At 37.9% G+C, this 16,815-nt stretch overlaps 1 protein-coding gene across 2 annotated transcripts; it reads right to left on the minus strand.

Moving 5' to 3' along the window:
* Positions 1-2,771: 2,771 nt before the first annotated feature.
* On the minus strand, positions 2,772-5,063 carry LOC111916125 (syntaxin-81-like). Of its 2 annotated transcripts, XR_006188984.2 has the most exons (7): positions 4,722-5,063; positions 3,946-4,252; positions 3,784-3,857; positions 3,502-3,554; positions 3,334-3,418; positions 3,130-3,193; positions 2,772-2,935 (listed from the first exon to the last, which is right to left on the minus strand). XR_006188984.2 is itself a non-coding variant. In XM_042899946.2 (6 exons), exons 2-5 carry the CDS (start codon positions 3,841-3,843, stop codon positions 3,146-3,148), a joined length of 246 nt encoding a protein of 81 aa, XP_042755880.1. In that variant the 5' UTR covers positions 3,844-3,857; positions 3,946-5,063; the 3' UTR covers positions 2,772-2,935; positions 3,130-3,145. The 2 variants fall into 2 exon arrangements, 1 of the variants encoding a protein (XP_042755880.1); XM_042899946.2 differs by having other exon boundaries at positions 3,946-5,063.
* Between the last annotated feature and the right edge of the window lie 11,752 nt (positions 5,064-16,815).

Below are 16,815 nucleotides of genomic sequence, written 5' to 3' on the forward strand. Positions count from 1 at the left end.
TTAGATAACGGAGATTTACTTGTTAGTAATAATGAATTTAGTAAATTAATAACCTTAAGAATTAGTTTACTATTTAATTTATAGTTTTATATACGTGTTAAAACTAGCATACTTTTCAAGGATAACCAGGCTTTCAGGAAACTTTACACAAATGCTACAAGTATGGTAGATACTTGTACACCGCATTCCGAATCGATAACCAATCACAAACTTTTAAGGAAAATAAGGATTTTTCCTGGGATAACAAACTGTTCTTAACCAGATTGTGTAACAAACGGATAACCAAACCTTACTTATAAGAAAATATGGGATTTTCTTGGATCACAACTTTTTCAGAAAACGAAAAGAAACTTGTTCATTTTCAGAAAACAAACCGCTTATGAACTCACCAGCTTTATGCTGATATTTTCAAAACTACTTGTATTCTCAGGTCAACATTAGACAGGTATCCCACGTTCTTTTGCAGAAGATGGAACATATGGAAGTCACGTCTTTACTTTTGTTTAAACTAATGTATCTATAAAACATGTATTAACTTACTTTCAAACAAATGTAATGATTATATGTAGTGTAATGTTTTGTGTTTACTATGCTTACTATGTACATTGGTTGTGATACTTTACATGACGTCCTCCGCCCCAGAACGTTTCCGCCATCGGTTTCGGGGTATGACAGTTAGATATACATGTATGTGTAGAAGGGGGTCATTCACTTTTACATTACATTTCTACAAAGAAGTTATGACGTTCCCTTAAAGCCCTAGTACAAGAAATGCTTTTTTGACATTGGCGAGTCGAAGTTGACATTTAGGAAAAGTGAATTCTATCTTGTCCCCGGCTTCCAGTTTGGTAAATTTTTTGCAGTCTCGGATTCCAGTAACTCCTTCTAATTACAGGTGTTTCCTAGGGTCAAAGCGGTAAATCAGTAAAAATGAAAGATGTTATTGATGTCTTTGACACATCTTTTAATGAGTTATTTGAGGAGGATGTGGTCTAAGTCGGTCTATTATATCTATTGGAGAAGGGGTTTAATGGTTAGTTACCTCTTTAACTTTTGAAGGAGGAGTATTTCGGTTTTGCATCCAACTTTTGATGATTTTGTATCATGTCGTTAAATATTGTTGTAACATCCCATTTAAGCAGATTTTTATATGTTGTTAAGGTAAAATACATGATTATCTATTTAACCTTTTTTGTTTGATAATATTGTTGTAACATCCCATTTAAATATAATAATTAAATAATAAACCTGGAACCCTAAGAATTAATTGTATTATTATTTTATATTATTATAGTAATCGAATAACAATTAATAGAGTGTTGGTTTTAGGAAGTCAAATGGCAATAATTGAATCTCCAGGGGTTAAAGTGTAATTTTGGGACTTAATTTGTAAATATTTTCATAAGTCAAGGAGTGTTTGGTATTATTTGGGCTAAATATGTAAAGATTCATGGAAGCAGAGACTAAAGGGTAAGTTCTGGACTTGGATGATAAGATTTTCAGAAGGCAGGGTCTAATTGGTAAATTTTGGATTCGTTTTGAAAAGAATATTACAAGAAGGGACCAAATGCGTTATTATGGAAACTTGTTCAAGGGATAGGGTCTTTAACCTCTTCATCTGTCGCTTTCTAAACCCTAACCCTAATCTCTATAGCAGCTGCCACCCTTATACCTCCCTTTCATCTTCAACCGGCTGCCACCATCCTCCTCCTCCCCCCCCCCCCCCCCCCGACTAGCTTGCTACTCTGAACCCAACCATCGTGTCTCTTCCTTTTGACTGGGAGATTCATTGGTGACCAAGTTGGAGTGAGGAATGTCGACATGAGGCTGTGAAACCTCTTTAGCCGTCGCTGAGTTGCCATTAACGACCACCGCTGCCGGATCCTGCCACCTTGTTGTTGTCGCTGTTGTCATTACAGACGAGAGGAGAAGTCGTGAATCGAAGCTAGTTGATAAGAAGGTTCTATGGCCTTTATTCCATTGGAGAAGGCGACTCCTCCTCTTCCTTTCGCTGTTGTGGTTCCGATGGCCTTAACCGCCGCTTTTAGCCACCGTTGTGGCCGCTAAGGATGTCGCTGCCTTCATCACGCACCACAAAGTGGTGATTGCGTCCAGATTTCCGATCAAGGTCTTGTTGGGGTGTTGTTGCTTGATTGAGAACCCAAAGGAGATCACCGCCACCACCGTGAGGTGGTGGCTGCCGTCCCAAGATGTTGTTGTCGCCGTCGGGGGCCACCGAGAGCACTACAAAAAAATTGCCAATTAGTGACGAAAATGAAATGGCCACTAACAATAGAAAAAGTCGTCACTAAGTGATTTAGTGACCAAAATTTTGATTGTCACTTTTCGTCACTATAGGTCCGTCACTAAACTGATATAGTGACCAAAATATATAATGGACACTAAATAGTGACTAAAATATAGTCGTCACTGTATCTGTGACCACTCATTCCGTCACTAAAAGTAGTCACTGATCAAAGGAAGTCGTCACTATTTTATCCATTAGTGACCGCAAAAAGTCGTCACCGTTTAATCCAACTAGTGACCATAAAAAGTCGTCACTCATCTAGTGACCAAAAAAGTCGTCACTGAGTTCAATTGTAATGATAGAGTAAACAAATCAATAAATGTAAGTTCCTATTATTTGCATCCTCAAACCTAAAACTATCTACAATGAGGTCAATATACATTTTGAGCTCTTAAAATTGCAAATAAAATAAAATAAATAAATAAATAACATACTTTGTAAGTTAAATGATGAGTCCATCGATTTAAGTATTAATTAGTTATACCAGTCAATAAAAAAAATAGTAAAAGTAAAACCAATGAAAAGTAAGAGAAAAATTCTGCAATTGTTGTTCCTCTTGTTGCTCCTCTGTATGGCTTGAGTTAGCTCCTTATTACCTATCTCAACATTCTTTGTTGCTTCAATCGCCTATAATAATAAATAAATAAAACCACTCAATCAAATGCTACCAAATATAACATTCTACTTTATTCACCACATATTGCTATTAATTATAGGTAAATAAATGTATGTATGTTGCTATAATGGTAAATAAGTGAAAAAAAAAACAGAGCATATTGCCTATATTGGTACAAAGAGTAAAGTACATTGCTATTTCTCACCTGATCATACAAACACTCAATTTGTTGAGCCTATCACAATATCAAGAAGTCTTGATAACTCCACCTATAAGGGTAGTATGGTCATTTTGCAGAGTTTAACAATACATACAAATATGGTGATAAAAAAGATTAAAAGTTCTCAAGTTAGGGACCAAATCCGTAATTTTGATAAGTAATAGGACTAAATATGTAGTTTGCAAATACCTGAAAAGCACAAGTTTCATCATTTAAAACTTGTTGAATTGTTGGCATAGCTTCTTGAAAGCGTACAGTTGTTAGTTGATCAAATCTGTAATTCAAAAAAAAAAAAGTATAAAACAAAATCATCATAATTCCAAGTCATCCTTTTGCATTTGCTTCTTCATCACTTACGCTGGTTGTAGAATGCCAATATATTCTTTACATGGTTTTACAAAAGCATTAACCTGTAAAAAAGTTATGTATTGTAAAACTTGGAGTCAATTACATTTTTGGTCCTTAGGTTTAGCTGAATTTTTCAATATTGGTCCTAAGAAGTTCACTTTTGAAAAATTGGTCTTTATTTTGGTTCCCTAACGATTTTGGTTAATGTGAGTCTAAGTTAACTAACTAGCCGTTAACCTTTAAAAAATGACTATTGTGCCCTTGGATCAAAGATAGTTTTTAGAGTCTTACTACATGTTCAATGATGTCTCTTTCCTCTTTTGTGGTAAGATAAGGATCTGCATAATCCATTCTATGCTTTTTAGCTGAAAAATAAAAGAAAATAATATTTTAATATTTAGGTGATTATACAAGAAATAATATTTTTGTATATGGTAGTAAAGATTTGCTTACTGTTTTTAATGTAGCTTTGGTTAAATGTGATCTTTCATGAGGTTTGTGCATGACGAAAGATGACATTAGAGCTGCCCTTTTGGCATGTTGATGGTAATTACGCATCAAATCAATAACTTCTAACACAACCGGATAATACTCTTTCAAAAAAAAAAAGCAAAAAAAACACAACCAGATAATCTTCAAACTCTTCATTTCCTTCGATATCACATAAAAGTTTAATCTTAACAATTACATCCAAATGGAAAGAGAACATGAGAGTGGAGATGAATGCTCCGAAAATTTCTAATTATGACCACTTTTGCTGCTGCAGGTCCTCACATGTTAAAATAGGCGACATAGAAAAAATGTCAAACCTTCATATCTTTCATGACAAAACTGGAATATAATGATTAATAAATGACAAAAAAAAGACCAACATATAATCACTTTTATGTATATCGCCCTAGATTTCATCTGTAGGAATCTATTTTGTAATGCAATTTGCAATAGAAAACGTTTCATACAAACTACATTTACACCTAACCTACATTTTTCTTCTTAAATCAACATGCTAAGCTTTACATTTGAATCATATTTGCATTTGGATAATTAGAATAAAAAAGAAGCAAAACTGAACTTCCAGATTAGGAACTATATCAACATTAAACCGCTACTAAATAACCAAAAACCAAATTTGGTATATATTAAGTTGAAAAAACTGTAAAAACCATAAACAATCGATAACTTAAGAGATAAAGTAGATGAATTGTGTTCCATACTTGAAGAATGTTTACCTGGATACATTAATAACAGGCAGTCAATCAATCTACCATGCAGTGAAGTAATCTGAGCTTAATCGTCCAAACATGCTTCTGAAATTTGGAAATTGGTTGTGGTTAGTTGTTACGGTAGTTAACACGGTGTCAGTGGTGTCCGTCATGGTGGCGCGGCTCTCGGTTGACGCTGTGAGAAATCGATCATGTACAGCTTTAGAGTCCAGATTAATTTTCAGAAATCGAACCACAAATCAAACAACGAGTCTGCTAGGGTTCGAACGAAATAAGAGAGGAACAAGACGAGAGAAAACTGAAGAGATTTTAGTATATGTTTCCAGCGAGAGAAAGAGGGATGAGAGGCTAGGGGTTCGAGTGTTCTTATATGGTTTCCGGTGATCGACTGATAAAAAGGGGGTGGGTTTTTTTTAGTTATTAGGGTAAATTATAAAAATGGTCCCTGTGGTTATATATCTTTTTTGAATCAGGTCCTGTGTTTTTAATTTGAACTCTGATAGTCCTGAAACTTTATTTTTATAACGAAAATGGTCCCTAACTGATATAAAAAGACAAAATTACCCTTATTAGAACTTTATTTATTATTTTTATTTTTCAAGTATGCCTACCTCATACATGCTCTTAGATGCGTACCCTCACCGTTTCTCTCTTATGTCTACTAGAGACCATATTTGTGACAAAAATAAATTTTCAGGACTATACGTGTTCAAATCGAAAATTTGGTACTTGATTAAAATATATATATATATATATATATATATATATATATATATATATATATATATATATATATATATATATATATATATAACCACAAGGACCATTTTTGTAATTCACTCTAGTTATTAACTTAAACAATAATAATAGAAAAGAGAAAAATAGAGATTGCCTTCTAGACGAGATGATTTTCGATTACCCATGCTTGAGAAGGGTAGTATAGTAAATATGATGCTGGCTCTTTTGGTTTTCATTTTAAACTAGTAATTTTGACATTTTAAAAAGTTTGAATTTATAAAATTAAAAGAATTTAATACATGACATGAATTATAAATTCAAATTATTTGTATAACAAAAAATACGTATTATATACCCTTTTTCTTATGTTTGTTTAGAAAAAGTTTGGGTAAAAAATATAAATTTATTTTATCATGTAAAAAAATTAAAAATCACTTATGTTCCTTTTTTATATTAGTGACCACTATTTTCTGGTAACTAATTTGTTTTCTTGTTGTGACCAATATTATGTCGTCACTATGTGTGTGTTTGAAAAACCAATGACAATTAATGACCACTATTTTTGGTCATTAAATCTCCAATGTAGTGACAACTTTTTTTGGTCATTAAGCATCAAATCAGTGACCACTAATTCTAGTCACTAATACTTGTTATAAAATTAAATAACAATAATAATTGTTAGTGACCACTCAGTGACAACTATCTCCGGTTTGGTCACTAAATATGTACAACTATCAAAATTCAGTGACCACTTAATATATGGTTACTAAAGAATATTGTTAGTGACCAGATTTTCAGTTGTCACTAAAACAATGGTCACTAAAAATGAATTTTCTTGTAGTGGAGGGTGGCTAGGGTACATCTCTCAAATCAGAAGCATGTATGGATGGGTGTTTCTTTTTTTCTTTGGTGTGTTTCTGTTTTTGTGTACTTGTGTGTATAGTGTTGTATGGCCGAAAAACTGAGAACAACTGCCATCACCACCGTAAGGTGGTGGCTGCCACCATGCACCACCGTATGTATGTGTGTGTGTTAGTAGGTGTGTGTGTTCATTTGAGATTTAACATTGTAAAGTGTAATTACAAATTGGAATAATGAAAGGAAAACTGAAAACCACCACCGTGAGGTGGTGGCTGCCGCCACCGGCCGCCGTGTCGGATCACAGTGTGCTTTGATGATGCTTGTTCTAGATTTTTATTCCAAGCATATGAAGGCCTTAGGCACACTTTGGTGCCCTTCTTTCATGTTTACGGCCCAAGAACCATGTCTTGGCCGTCAAATCCCTTGGAAAGGTGATTTTGATGTGTTTTGGTCCTTGATTTAAGCGGGAACAATTCCTAGTAAATGTCCAATGCTTTAGATGCCTTAAATGCACCCTTTTGTGCATGATTTTTGGAGTTTATGACCTAAGATACTCTTGGGCCGTGAACTCCCAAACTTGGGTGATTCTTGCTTGATTTCATTTCCCTAATACACTCCTATACAAGTCCAAGGCAGTAGTATATCACGGGGGACAATCTAGGCTCGGTTTCGGGAGTTTACCGCCCAAGAACACCTTGGGGAGTAAACTCCTAAATCTAATGATTTAGCTATGTAATCTATGTTATGAACACATTTAAAGCTATATAATACTACTAGATTGAAGTACTCACGATTTGGGATAAAAACCCGAAGATCTGTGAGAGAGAAAATGGCTTTTCTCTAGTTGGAAATGCGAATAATGAATGAATTTGGTTCAGAATTCTATTTATAGTCCTGAGATATTTTTGGCAGAAAATATTTTTATTCCCGAAATGATTTCTAATATGACAGAGTGTTGGAATAACAGTGTTGCACGAAACCCTAGTGCAACCACTCTCCTGATATCTCCTTAAGTGTAAATCCTGAAAAACTGCCAAACTTATACCCGAAGTCTGGAATTTCACTGAAACTGTTCTAAGCTCTATTGTCTTGATATGGTTTGTTCAGAATGGAAATTTCGGGTTGTCACATCATCCCCCTGTTAAAGGGAATTTCGTCCCGAAATTAGAATTTAGATAAGGAAGTAGGTATAAATGATCGAGTCGTTAGGTGAAAACTTCCTAATCGATTTGCTCTCGCGCTTCCAAGTGAAATCGGGTTCTCAGTTGGTATTCCAACGAACCTTTACTAATGGGCGACGACGTTGCTTCGTCCGTTTGACCACTCGGTCGAGGGTCACTACGGTTCTAATACGAAGGCAAGGATCTCGTAAATCTCGATCTCATCGAGAGGGATTACGAAAGTCCTAACGGAAAGATACTGTTTCAAGTTCAAGATGCGAAGGGGAAAATGTACGTTACTGAGTTCGCGGAGTAGGTCTAGTTTGTGAAATGCAGGACCGATTCTGGTAAGAATCTCGGAGGTCCTAACTATATTGGATTTTAGCTTTCCATGCTTTACGAAGTGTATGAAGCCGTTCCCAGAGTGAGGTTTCCTAAAGAATTTGGTCTCTCACTTGGAATTCCAAAGGTTCTTTCTCTCGCTTACTTCCCAGTCAAGGGCCATCCCTTGCTGGGTCAAAGTAGAAAGGGTTTCTGAAATTTGTGGGGAGTTCTGAATGGACTATGATAGTAGGTCTGTAAGACCTAGAATTTGGCGAATTTTCCGTCGATGACTATGGTGAAGACAAATTCCCAACGGTTTTGGATAATTTGACAGAGTACTCAAGAATTTCCACAACACTAAAAGTGTGTCTCAGGAAATTTGACTCGAAATTCCAAAACTCTTGTTCAGAGAACTTTGCGGAAAGTATCTCCGAGGGTAATGTTTTTATGGGTTCTTTCTTACTACGAGGGTAGATAAGTAAGTCATTACAGGGGGCAATGACGAACTCATCCCAGTAAGAAAGGCGTACTCCACTCATTTAGCTCATGAATACTATGGGCGTATTGGTCCTATCCGAGGGGTATCACTATGGACTCGAAGTGTCCGTATCGAGTTCGGAGGGTAGTCTTTAGGACATCCTTCCCTAACACTCAAACTGGTGATATTCGGATCTCAGGTCCATTTCTGAAAGTAACACTCTCCCTGTGGTTGCTCAATCAACTTGTCTATGCGAGGAAGAGACAATGGTTTCTAAGGAAATCTTAATGAAGTCTCCCGTCGTCGAGGTACATAAGATGCACTCCGTCGACTTCTGGTAATAATAAGACCGGAGCTCTCAAGGGTGAGAAGCCTGGTCTCCTAATTCTATTGTTGAGTAGTTCGTTGTGTTGTCCGGGCTGTTCTTATATCTTCCGTAGGTGTTTAGACTAAAGGCGATCTGGTTATAAGAGTCATACTGGGTTCTAAGTTTGTTCCTATGCCAAAGCAATTACTCGTACTCCTGGACAGTCTCCGTCCTGAAGTTCATATTAGAATTCATACGTGATTCAATGATCACAATTTCGTGTATACGAGTCGTATATAATTAAGACTGAAAAGGAAGTTGAATAACTGATTCTTCCTTAATCTCACATCCCATCGAGGGAAAAGAAGTTAAAGTGGAATCATCAATTCTAAACCTGTAGAACATTGATTATATATCACTCTCATGTATACATTCTTCAGTGATAGATCAACCGTATGAATCCTGGAATTGAACTTGACGTACTGCATGAGTAATACTGTGGGGATTCCTTCGGAAAGGAAAAGAACTATAAGGTACTCCTTGTATGAGTACTTCGGTGTTCTGATATAACGACTTTGCTAAAAGACAATTTCTGAGAAAGAGATGTTCTTATGAAGCTGGTATTGCGAGGATCAAATTTATTCGAGTCGTATGATAAAGTCAGAACATATGGAAACTAAAGGCATTAGATTTGAACATAAGGCGTTACAGACAAAACACAACAGTGCAACCGTTAACAGAGTTATTGTACATAGGATTTACTATAAGACTATTGCTGCGAACATGGTATACTACAAAGGACAATTATACGCAGCACGAGCATCCCTAAACGGACGGGATCCCGCAAAAGATAAGACTCTGGTTGTACTAGTTTTGGGATGGTTCATAAGTCTGTTACAACGAAACGCCTAAATTACATTAACGAGGGTCCGGAGTAGACTCTCCTGCGGCGGTGGTCGGTAGCATACTGCCGTGTGTGCCAGCATTTGCTGCCTCTGGGCAGTCCCTTTTGTAATGACCTACCTTGCAACAACCGTAGCAAGTTTGGTTCACACCGGTGTTTGGCACTTGAGCAGGCTGAGCTGTTGGAGTCTTGCAGTAACGGGCTGTATGCCCCTTCCTGTTGCAGTGTGAGCATTGCATCTCCCTACAAGGTCCATGGTGGTGATAATTGCATTTGATGCATTTTGGGAGTTTTCCAGCATAAAGTTTGGCTGGTGTAGGGACAATTGGGGCACCAGAAGGAATGGTAGTAGGAGGTGCAGATGTCGTAGTTGTGTTCTTATTCGCCCTTCGAAGCGATTTGTTCTTCCTTTTGGCCCAAAACTTTCGACTGTTACTCTTGGTCTCGGCACTCGGGGTATCGTGGTAGTTTGTTGCTTGCTGAGGTACTGGATTGTTACTTGGATGGGAATAGTTGTTAACAATCCCGCTAACACTTGCGTTGTTAGCGTTCAGATGGTTCAGAATGGCTGACATGGTAGCCGAGACTGCAGCTTGAAAGGTAGCTGCATCAATATGAAGAGTTGGTGTTTGGTTGATGGGCTGATCGCTTTTCTTGGGAGACATGATTCTGTTACCCGAAAAAAAGATGAATTTGTGAGCGAAAATGGTTGAATCTAAATGTAGTTCGATCGCTCATGTAAAGAATAGAAGTATGTTCTTTAAGGTTTGACCTACATCCCTATGATGCAGTCCTAGTATGGAATGGAAGTATGTTCACGAAGTTTTGACCTACATCCCTATGATGCAGTCCTAGCAAAGATCGGAAGTAAGTTCGTGCAATGGTCTCAAGATGTTTGTCGTTCTAGCCGAGGTATCGTTGGTTGGCGAATAACGTGATCCAACCATTGAAAGAGACTTGGAGATGTCGCCGGAGTTAAATTGCTATAGTCCAATGACTTGACTAGAGCATGTTTCAAATAGACTCTAACGAGAGTATGATAAGAGTATTCGAATAAAGAATGACTCAGAAGTTAGCCGACTGTCAATATCTTTGATATTCATGACGTACAGGTTCGAGAAAATGATCTTGTAAAAAGGTCTTACATCATAACCAGAGAAGATAGTTCCTGATAGTAAAAAGACCTAACCAAAGTACTTACAGTACAAGATAGTTTCATAGAAAATGCCACATCGGGCATAGACAGGAACACGATTCCTTTCTAACAAGGAATATAAAGTAACGCATCTACTACTGGCGTCGGTCATCCCTCTGGTGAAGTCTCAGTTCATCCAGTTGGTATTCCACATCAAGTAGGTGTCTTTCGTACACTCTCTGGCGTACCCGAAGTTCCATGACTTCGGCTCGTGATTCAGCCAGTGCTTGCAGTAGGGTTTCATAGTGTCTCTCAGACCTCTCACAAGCATGTTCAAGGGGACTGGTGCGAAGCATATGCATTCCTCCATTTGTATCGACTTCTGCGATACGTTGTAGAGTTGTCCTGCCCTGAATTTCGTTTCGGGCAACTCTTCGGATCAGAATTGGCATGATTCTGTCTGCTGAGCCCCCATTGATCAGGTCATAGAAGCTTCGGTCACCATTAAATGGCATGTTCTGATCTTGTCCTTGGCTCCATGTTTCCAAACATTCCACCCACTTAGGCGTCGGGCCATGAAAAGCCGGACGAGGGTTAGGAATCGGAAAGGGAGCTGCCTAGGGTAGGTTCTCAACCTCGGGTTCGGAGATGGCATCGTCTGAAAGGTCTTCAGCATGGTGATCATTCAGAGGGATTGGATGATCATTATCTGGTTCTTCTCCAAACCATCCAGCAATAACCGCGTTCGGAAGGAACATGTTGTCGTGGGGATGGAATCCAGCCATGTTATCTACGCGAGAATTTGGGGTAAGAAAATATTTATTAGACGAACTATCTAGATAATTATTTAGGAAATCTTCATTAGTTCCATCGCTATTTGTAAAGTGCATACCAGTTATATGTAATCAACACAGGATAGGCCTTCGAATCAGTGACCTTAACTCCAAATTCACAAGGAATAAGGGTAAAGCAAAAATTTCACCGATTCTAAGTCTATAACATCCTAGTTACATATAACTTTGGCATATCCACTTAGCAATTATCAACTTAGGAATGAAGATCCCATTTTAGTTCTCAAGTATAAAGTACTTATAGTAACACAAAACACCCCTATGGTATTTTAGACTTAGGTTCTGCTATAATGTTCTCATTGTGGTAATGTTGGTAAGTTTTTAGATTTGTTGCCATATCACAACCATTCTTGGGCATGTGCTAATCACTCCTCAGAACAACATAGTTGATCAGGCTATGCCACTCCCAAGACTGACCATACATCCCCGAGCTTACCTGTGATATTCAACAATCGTAATACTTTTGTTCTTGTCATTGTGACACTGATTTTAGTATGAATGCAGGCACGTATACTTTGTTAAATATTTTATTATTTAAAAGTAAATTCTCTTAGACAGAGTGTTTTAATCCCATGTATTTATAGTTAGTATATATTTTATGGGTTGATACTTAATTCACTATAAACAATGCTCTGATACCAATCTGTCACACCCCAAAACCAAGAACGGCGGAAACGTTCCGGGGTGGAGGACGTCATGTGAAGTATCATAACAGTGTAAAGTAGTAAACAAGCAACAACATCATCCATTGCATTAAAGGTAAAGTTTTCATACATGTGCGTTCTTTCATAATGTACAACAATAAAAATGAATAATCCAAATACGACGAGTCTTGACCGTGCTCCGTCTTCTCAAGGCCTGGACATCGTACCTGTCTAACTGGTGACCTGAGAATACATGTTATTTTGAAAGCGAGTATCAGCCTAAAGCTAGTGAATTCATAAGTATTTAAGTGTCATTGTCTTGTTTATGAAAATCTCTTATGAAGGCTATGTAAATCTTTTATGTGGAAGAATTGATATAAGTTTGAAAATCCTAGAAAATCCCTTATTTCCTATATGTATGAAATGTAGTCTTCTACCAAGACCCGAATGTTCTATAAGTAAAATGATAGTTTTTCCTTTCTATTGACTAGTACTAGAGTACTTAGTCTAACTCCTCGTTTATGTGAAAGTATCACAAAATAAAGTAAACAGGAAAAAGTACTAATGTAAGTGTTGTCACTAGGTGCTAGGACTAACACAACATCGCAATAAGCGAAGAAGATAACCTAATGAACATCCAAAGATTGTCCAGAAAAAGTATAAATGTAAGTGTCATCGCTGGGTACTAGGAGTAACACAACGAAGAAGATAACCTAATGAACATCCGAAGATTGTCCAGAAAAAGTATAAATGTAAGTGTCATCACTGGGTACTAGGAGTAAGACAATGAAGAAGATAACCTAATATAAATAGTAACCAGAGACCTCCGTAGATGGTCATCGACCACTGGTGTTAATCAGATGAGATTCGGAATGGTTAGTCCCGCCGAGTTATCGATCTACCTAGTATAAGTAGTAACCATAGACCTTCGTAGATGGTCATCGACCACTGGTGTTAATCAGATGGGATTCAGAATGGTTAGTCCCACCGAGTTATCGATCTACCTAGTATAAGTAGTAACCATAGACCTCCGTAGATGGGCATCGACCACTGGTGTTATTCAGATGGGATTCAGAATGGTTAGTCCCGCCGAGATATCCCATTGAACCGGGATAGGAAAGATAATTTACACAGAAAGTACTAATAAATCATCCTCCTAGTTCTAAGTACAAGTATCTAGGTAAGTGAATACAGGATAATGCACCTATGTAACAGTGTTCATGTATCAGGTAAGTATATGTAAACATATTCATGTATCATGTAATCCTAGGTAAGTGTACTCATGTATCATGTAAGGTATTGGTATAGACTCATGAATGAACTGATTCTTGTGTGATTCCTTGTAATAGTAATAATATTTGATATCTTCTAACTATCCTTATGATAGTTAACTGAAAGGTAATTGGTTGTTTAAGTAGGTTTATACGCTCTTGCTACCCAAGAGTATTGGAAACTAAATGAAGGGTGAAAACTATAATCTCTAACATATATATGAACATATGCGCATAAGTATAGTTTGGTTCAAGAAGGTAAAAATAATGGTTTTGAAAGATATCTAGGAGTTTTGAACAATAATTAAGAATGACTTGATGTCATTTTAATAAACATTTCAGAACTAACGCTTTTGTTTATCAAGATATTTTAGGATAGAAAACCACTTCATGTGTCACCTTTTGAAATATGTGAAATCTACTGAGTGAAAACACAGTTGTATAATACATCAGATTGATTTAATAACATACTGTTTTCTACTTGTATTCCCCCCCCACATTAAAATATTTAAAATCATTTAAAACATTGATTAAGGGGTATGAACTCACCTGTAGTTGGTAGTTTAGATGAACTGGACGGTGTAGGATTGTTAGGCGTCAAGTGAGGACTTGTACACACACTACGATCCTAATGAACATATAATCACACATATATGCACTATATTAGTCTCAAGTTACTAATTTATAATGTTAAGACATCCTAGACATAATAAACACTTTATATAAGTGTTTTAAGCCCTAAGGATTGTATCTAAGCTATTGTGGGACAAGGCACTTGCGTTTAGGGTTCCAAAGGACCCCATATATGAGTTTACTCCTCATATACCATCACACATGGAGTTTACGGTTGTAAACTCTTGAGTTTACGGCCGTAAACTCCAAGACTCAATGTCTTTGGTTGTTTTAAGGTGTTAAATAATCCCTAGAATTATTCCAACTTGGTGGTTAAATTCTTGGAAGGGTTTAAGGCATAGAAACACTCCATTTATGAGTTTACGGCCCTAAGGCCATTTCCCTTAGAGTTTGCGGCCGTAAACTCTTAAGTATGGGTGTTTTTGATGCTTTCAAGTCTCTTGCACATGTGGTATAGGTTCTAGACTTTTATTCCAAGCATATGACGACCTTAGGCACACTTTGGTGCCCTTCTTTCATGTTTACGGCCCAAGAACCATGTCTTGGCTGTAAACTCCCTTGGAAAGGTGATTGTGATGTGTTTTGGTCCTTGATTTAAGTGGGAAAAATTCCTAGTAAACGTCCAATGCTTTAGGTGCCTTAAAAGCACCCTTTTGTGCATGATTTTTGGAGTTTACGGCCTAAGATACTCTTGGGCCTTGAACTCCCAAACTTGGGTGATTCTTGCTTGATTTCATGTCCATAATACACTCCTATACAAGTCCAACGCAGTAGTATATCACGGGGGACAGTCTAGGCTCGGTTTCGGGAGTTTACAGCCCAAGAACACCTTGGGGAGTAAACTCCTAAATCTAATGATTTAGCTATGTAATCTATGTTATGAACACATTTAAAGCTATATAATACTACTAGATTGAAGTACCCACGATTTGGGATAAAAACCCGAAGATCCGTGAGAGAGAAAATGGCTTTTCTCTAGTTGGAAATGCGAATAATGAATGAATTTGGTTCGGAATTCTATTTATAGTCCTGAGATATTTTTGGCAGAAAATATTTTTATTCCCGAAATGATTTCTAATATGACAGAGTGTTGGAATAACAGTGTTGCACGAAACCCTAGTGCAATCACTCTCCTGATATCTCCTTAAGTGTAAATCCTGAAAAACTGCCAAACTTATACCCGAAGTCTGGAATTTCACTGAAACTATTCTAAGCTCTATTGTCTTGATATGGTTTGTTCAGAATGGAAATTTCGGGTTGTCACATTGCGTCGCTTATCCACGTAACTCTTTTGCCGATCTCGGGATGCTTTCAGTCCTTCCCGAATTTGAACAATCTTTTCTGTGGTCTCCCTTATGATTTCAGGACCAGTGAGGGTGCTATTAGGGACTTGCCCCCTAGCTAGTTGTGTGTCCCCCACTTCTGCCCAACACAGGGGTGATCGGCACTTGCGACCATAAAGAGCTTCGAATGGGGCGACTTTGATGCTAGTGTGATAGCTGTTATTGTAGGAGAATTCGATAAGTGGTAAATGGGTATCCCATGCTTTACCAAAATCTATCACGCAAGCTCTCAACAAGTCTTCTAGCATTTGTATGGTTCGCTCGATCTGTCCATCGGTTTGTGGGTGATAAGTTGTACTCATGTCCAACCTACTTCCCAAGGATTTCTGAAGTGATTGCCAGATTCGCGAGGTAAATTGACTATCCCGATCTGAGATAATGGACTTTGGTACCCCATGCAATCTCAGGATTTCCTTGATGTACAACTTTGTCAGTTTCTCCATCTTGTCGGTCTCTTTCATTGGTAGAAAGTGTGCTGACTTTGTCAGTCTGTCGACGATTACCCATATGGTATCAAGTCCGCCTGATGTCTTAGGCAGCTTGGTTATGAAGTCCATGGTTATTCGTTCCCACTTCCATTCCAGTATATCAGGCTGTTGTAGAAGTCCCGAGGGTTTCTGGTATTCCACCTTGACCTTGGCGCAAGTCAGACACTTGCCCACATAAGTAGCAATCTCAGCTTTCATGTTCGGCCACCAGTACAACTTCTTGAGGTCTAGATACATCTTATCCAAACCTGGATGGATGGAATATCGAGTCTTGTGTGCTTCGTTCATGAAAACGTCTCGGAACCCACCAAACTTCGGTGTCCAGATCCGGTTCATGAGGTAACGAGCTCCATCTTCCTTAACTTCTAGGTTTTTATCCATCCCTCTTAATGCCTCACTTATCATGTTTTCTGGTTTCAAGGCTTCAAGCTGAGCTTCCTTGATTCGTGTGAACAGGTGTGAATGGATCGTCATCGTTAATGACTTCACCCGGCGACCCGAATATTCCTTTCTGCTTAGGGCATCGGCTACAACATTTGCCTTGCCCGGATGATAGTGAACTTCTCACTCATAGTCGTTCAGCAGCTCTACCCATCTTCTTTGCCGCATGTTGAGCTCTTTTTGATTGAGGATATGTTGAAGACTTTTGTGATCGGTGAAGATAGTGCACTTTGTGCCGTAGAGGTAGTGCCTCCAGATCTTTAGGGCGAACACTACTGCTCCCAGTTCAAGGTCGTGGGTAGTATAATTAACCTCGTGTGTCTTAAGTTGCCTTGACGCGTAAGCGATGACCTTCCCTCTCTGCATGAGCACACATCCGAGACCTTGATTTGAAGCAGCGCAATATACCACGGAGTCATCGGTCCCTTCTGGAAGAGACAAGACCGGCGCGCTGCATAGGGCTTGTTTTAACGTTTGGAAGGCGGCTTCTTGTTTATCTCCCCACTTAAACATCACACCTTT

The sequence above is a fragment of the Lactuca sativa genome, chromosome 1, assembly GCF_002870075.4.
Source record: "Lactuca sativa cultivar Salinas chromosome 1, Lsat_Salinas_v11, whole genome shotgun sequence".
NCBI classification, from domain to species: Eukaryota; Viridiplantae; Streptophyta; class Magnoliopsida; order Asterales; family Asteraceae; genus Lactuca; species Lactuca sativa.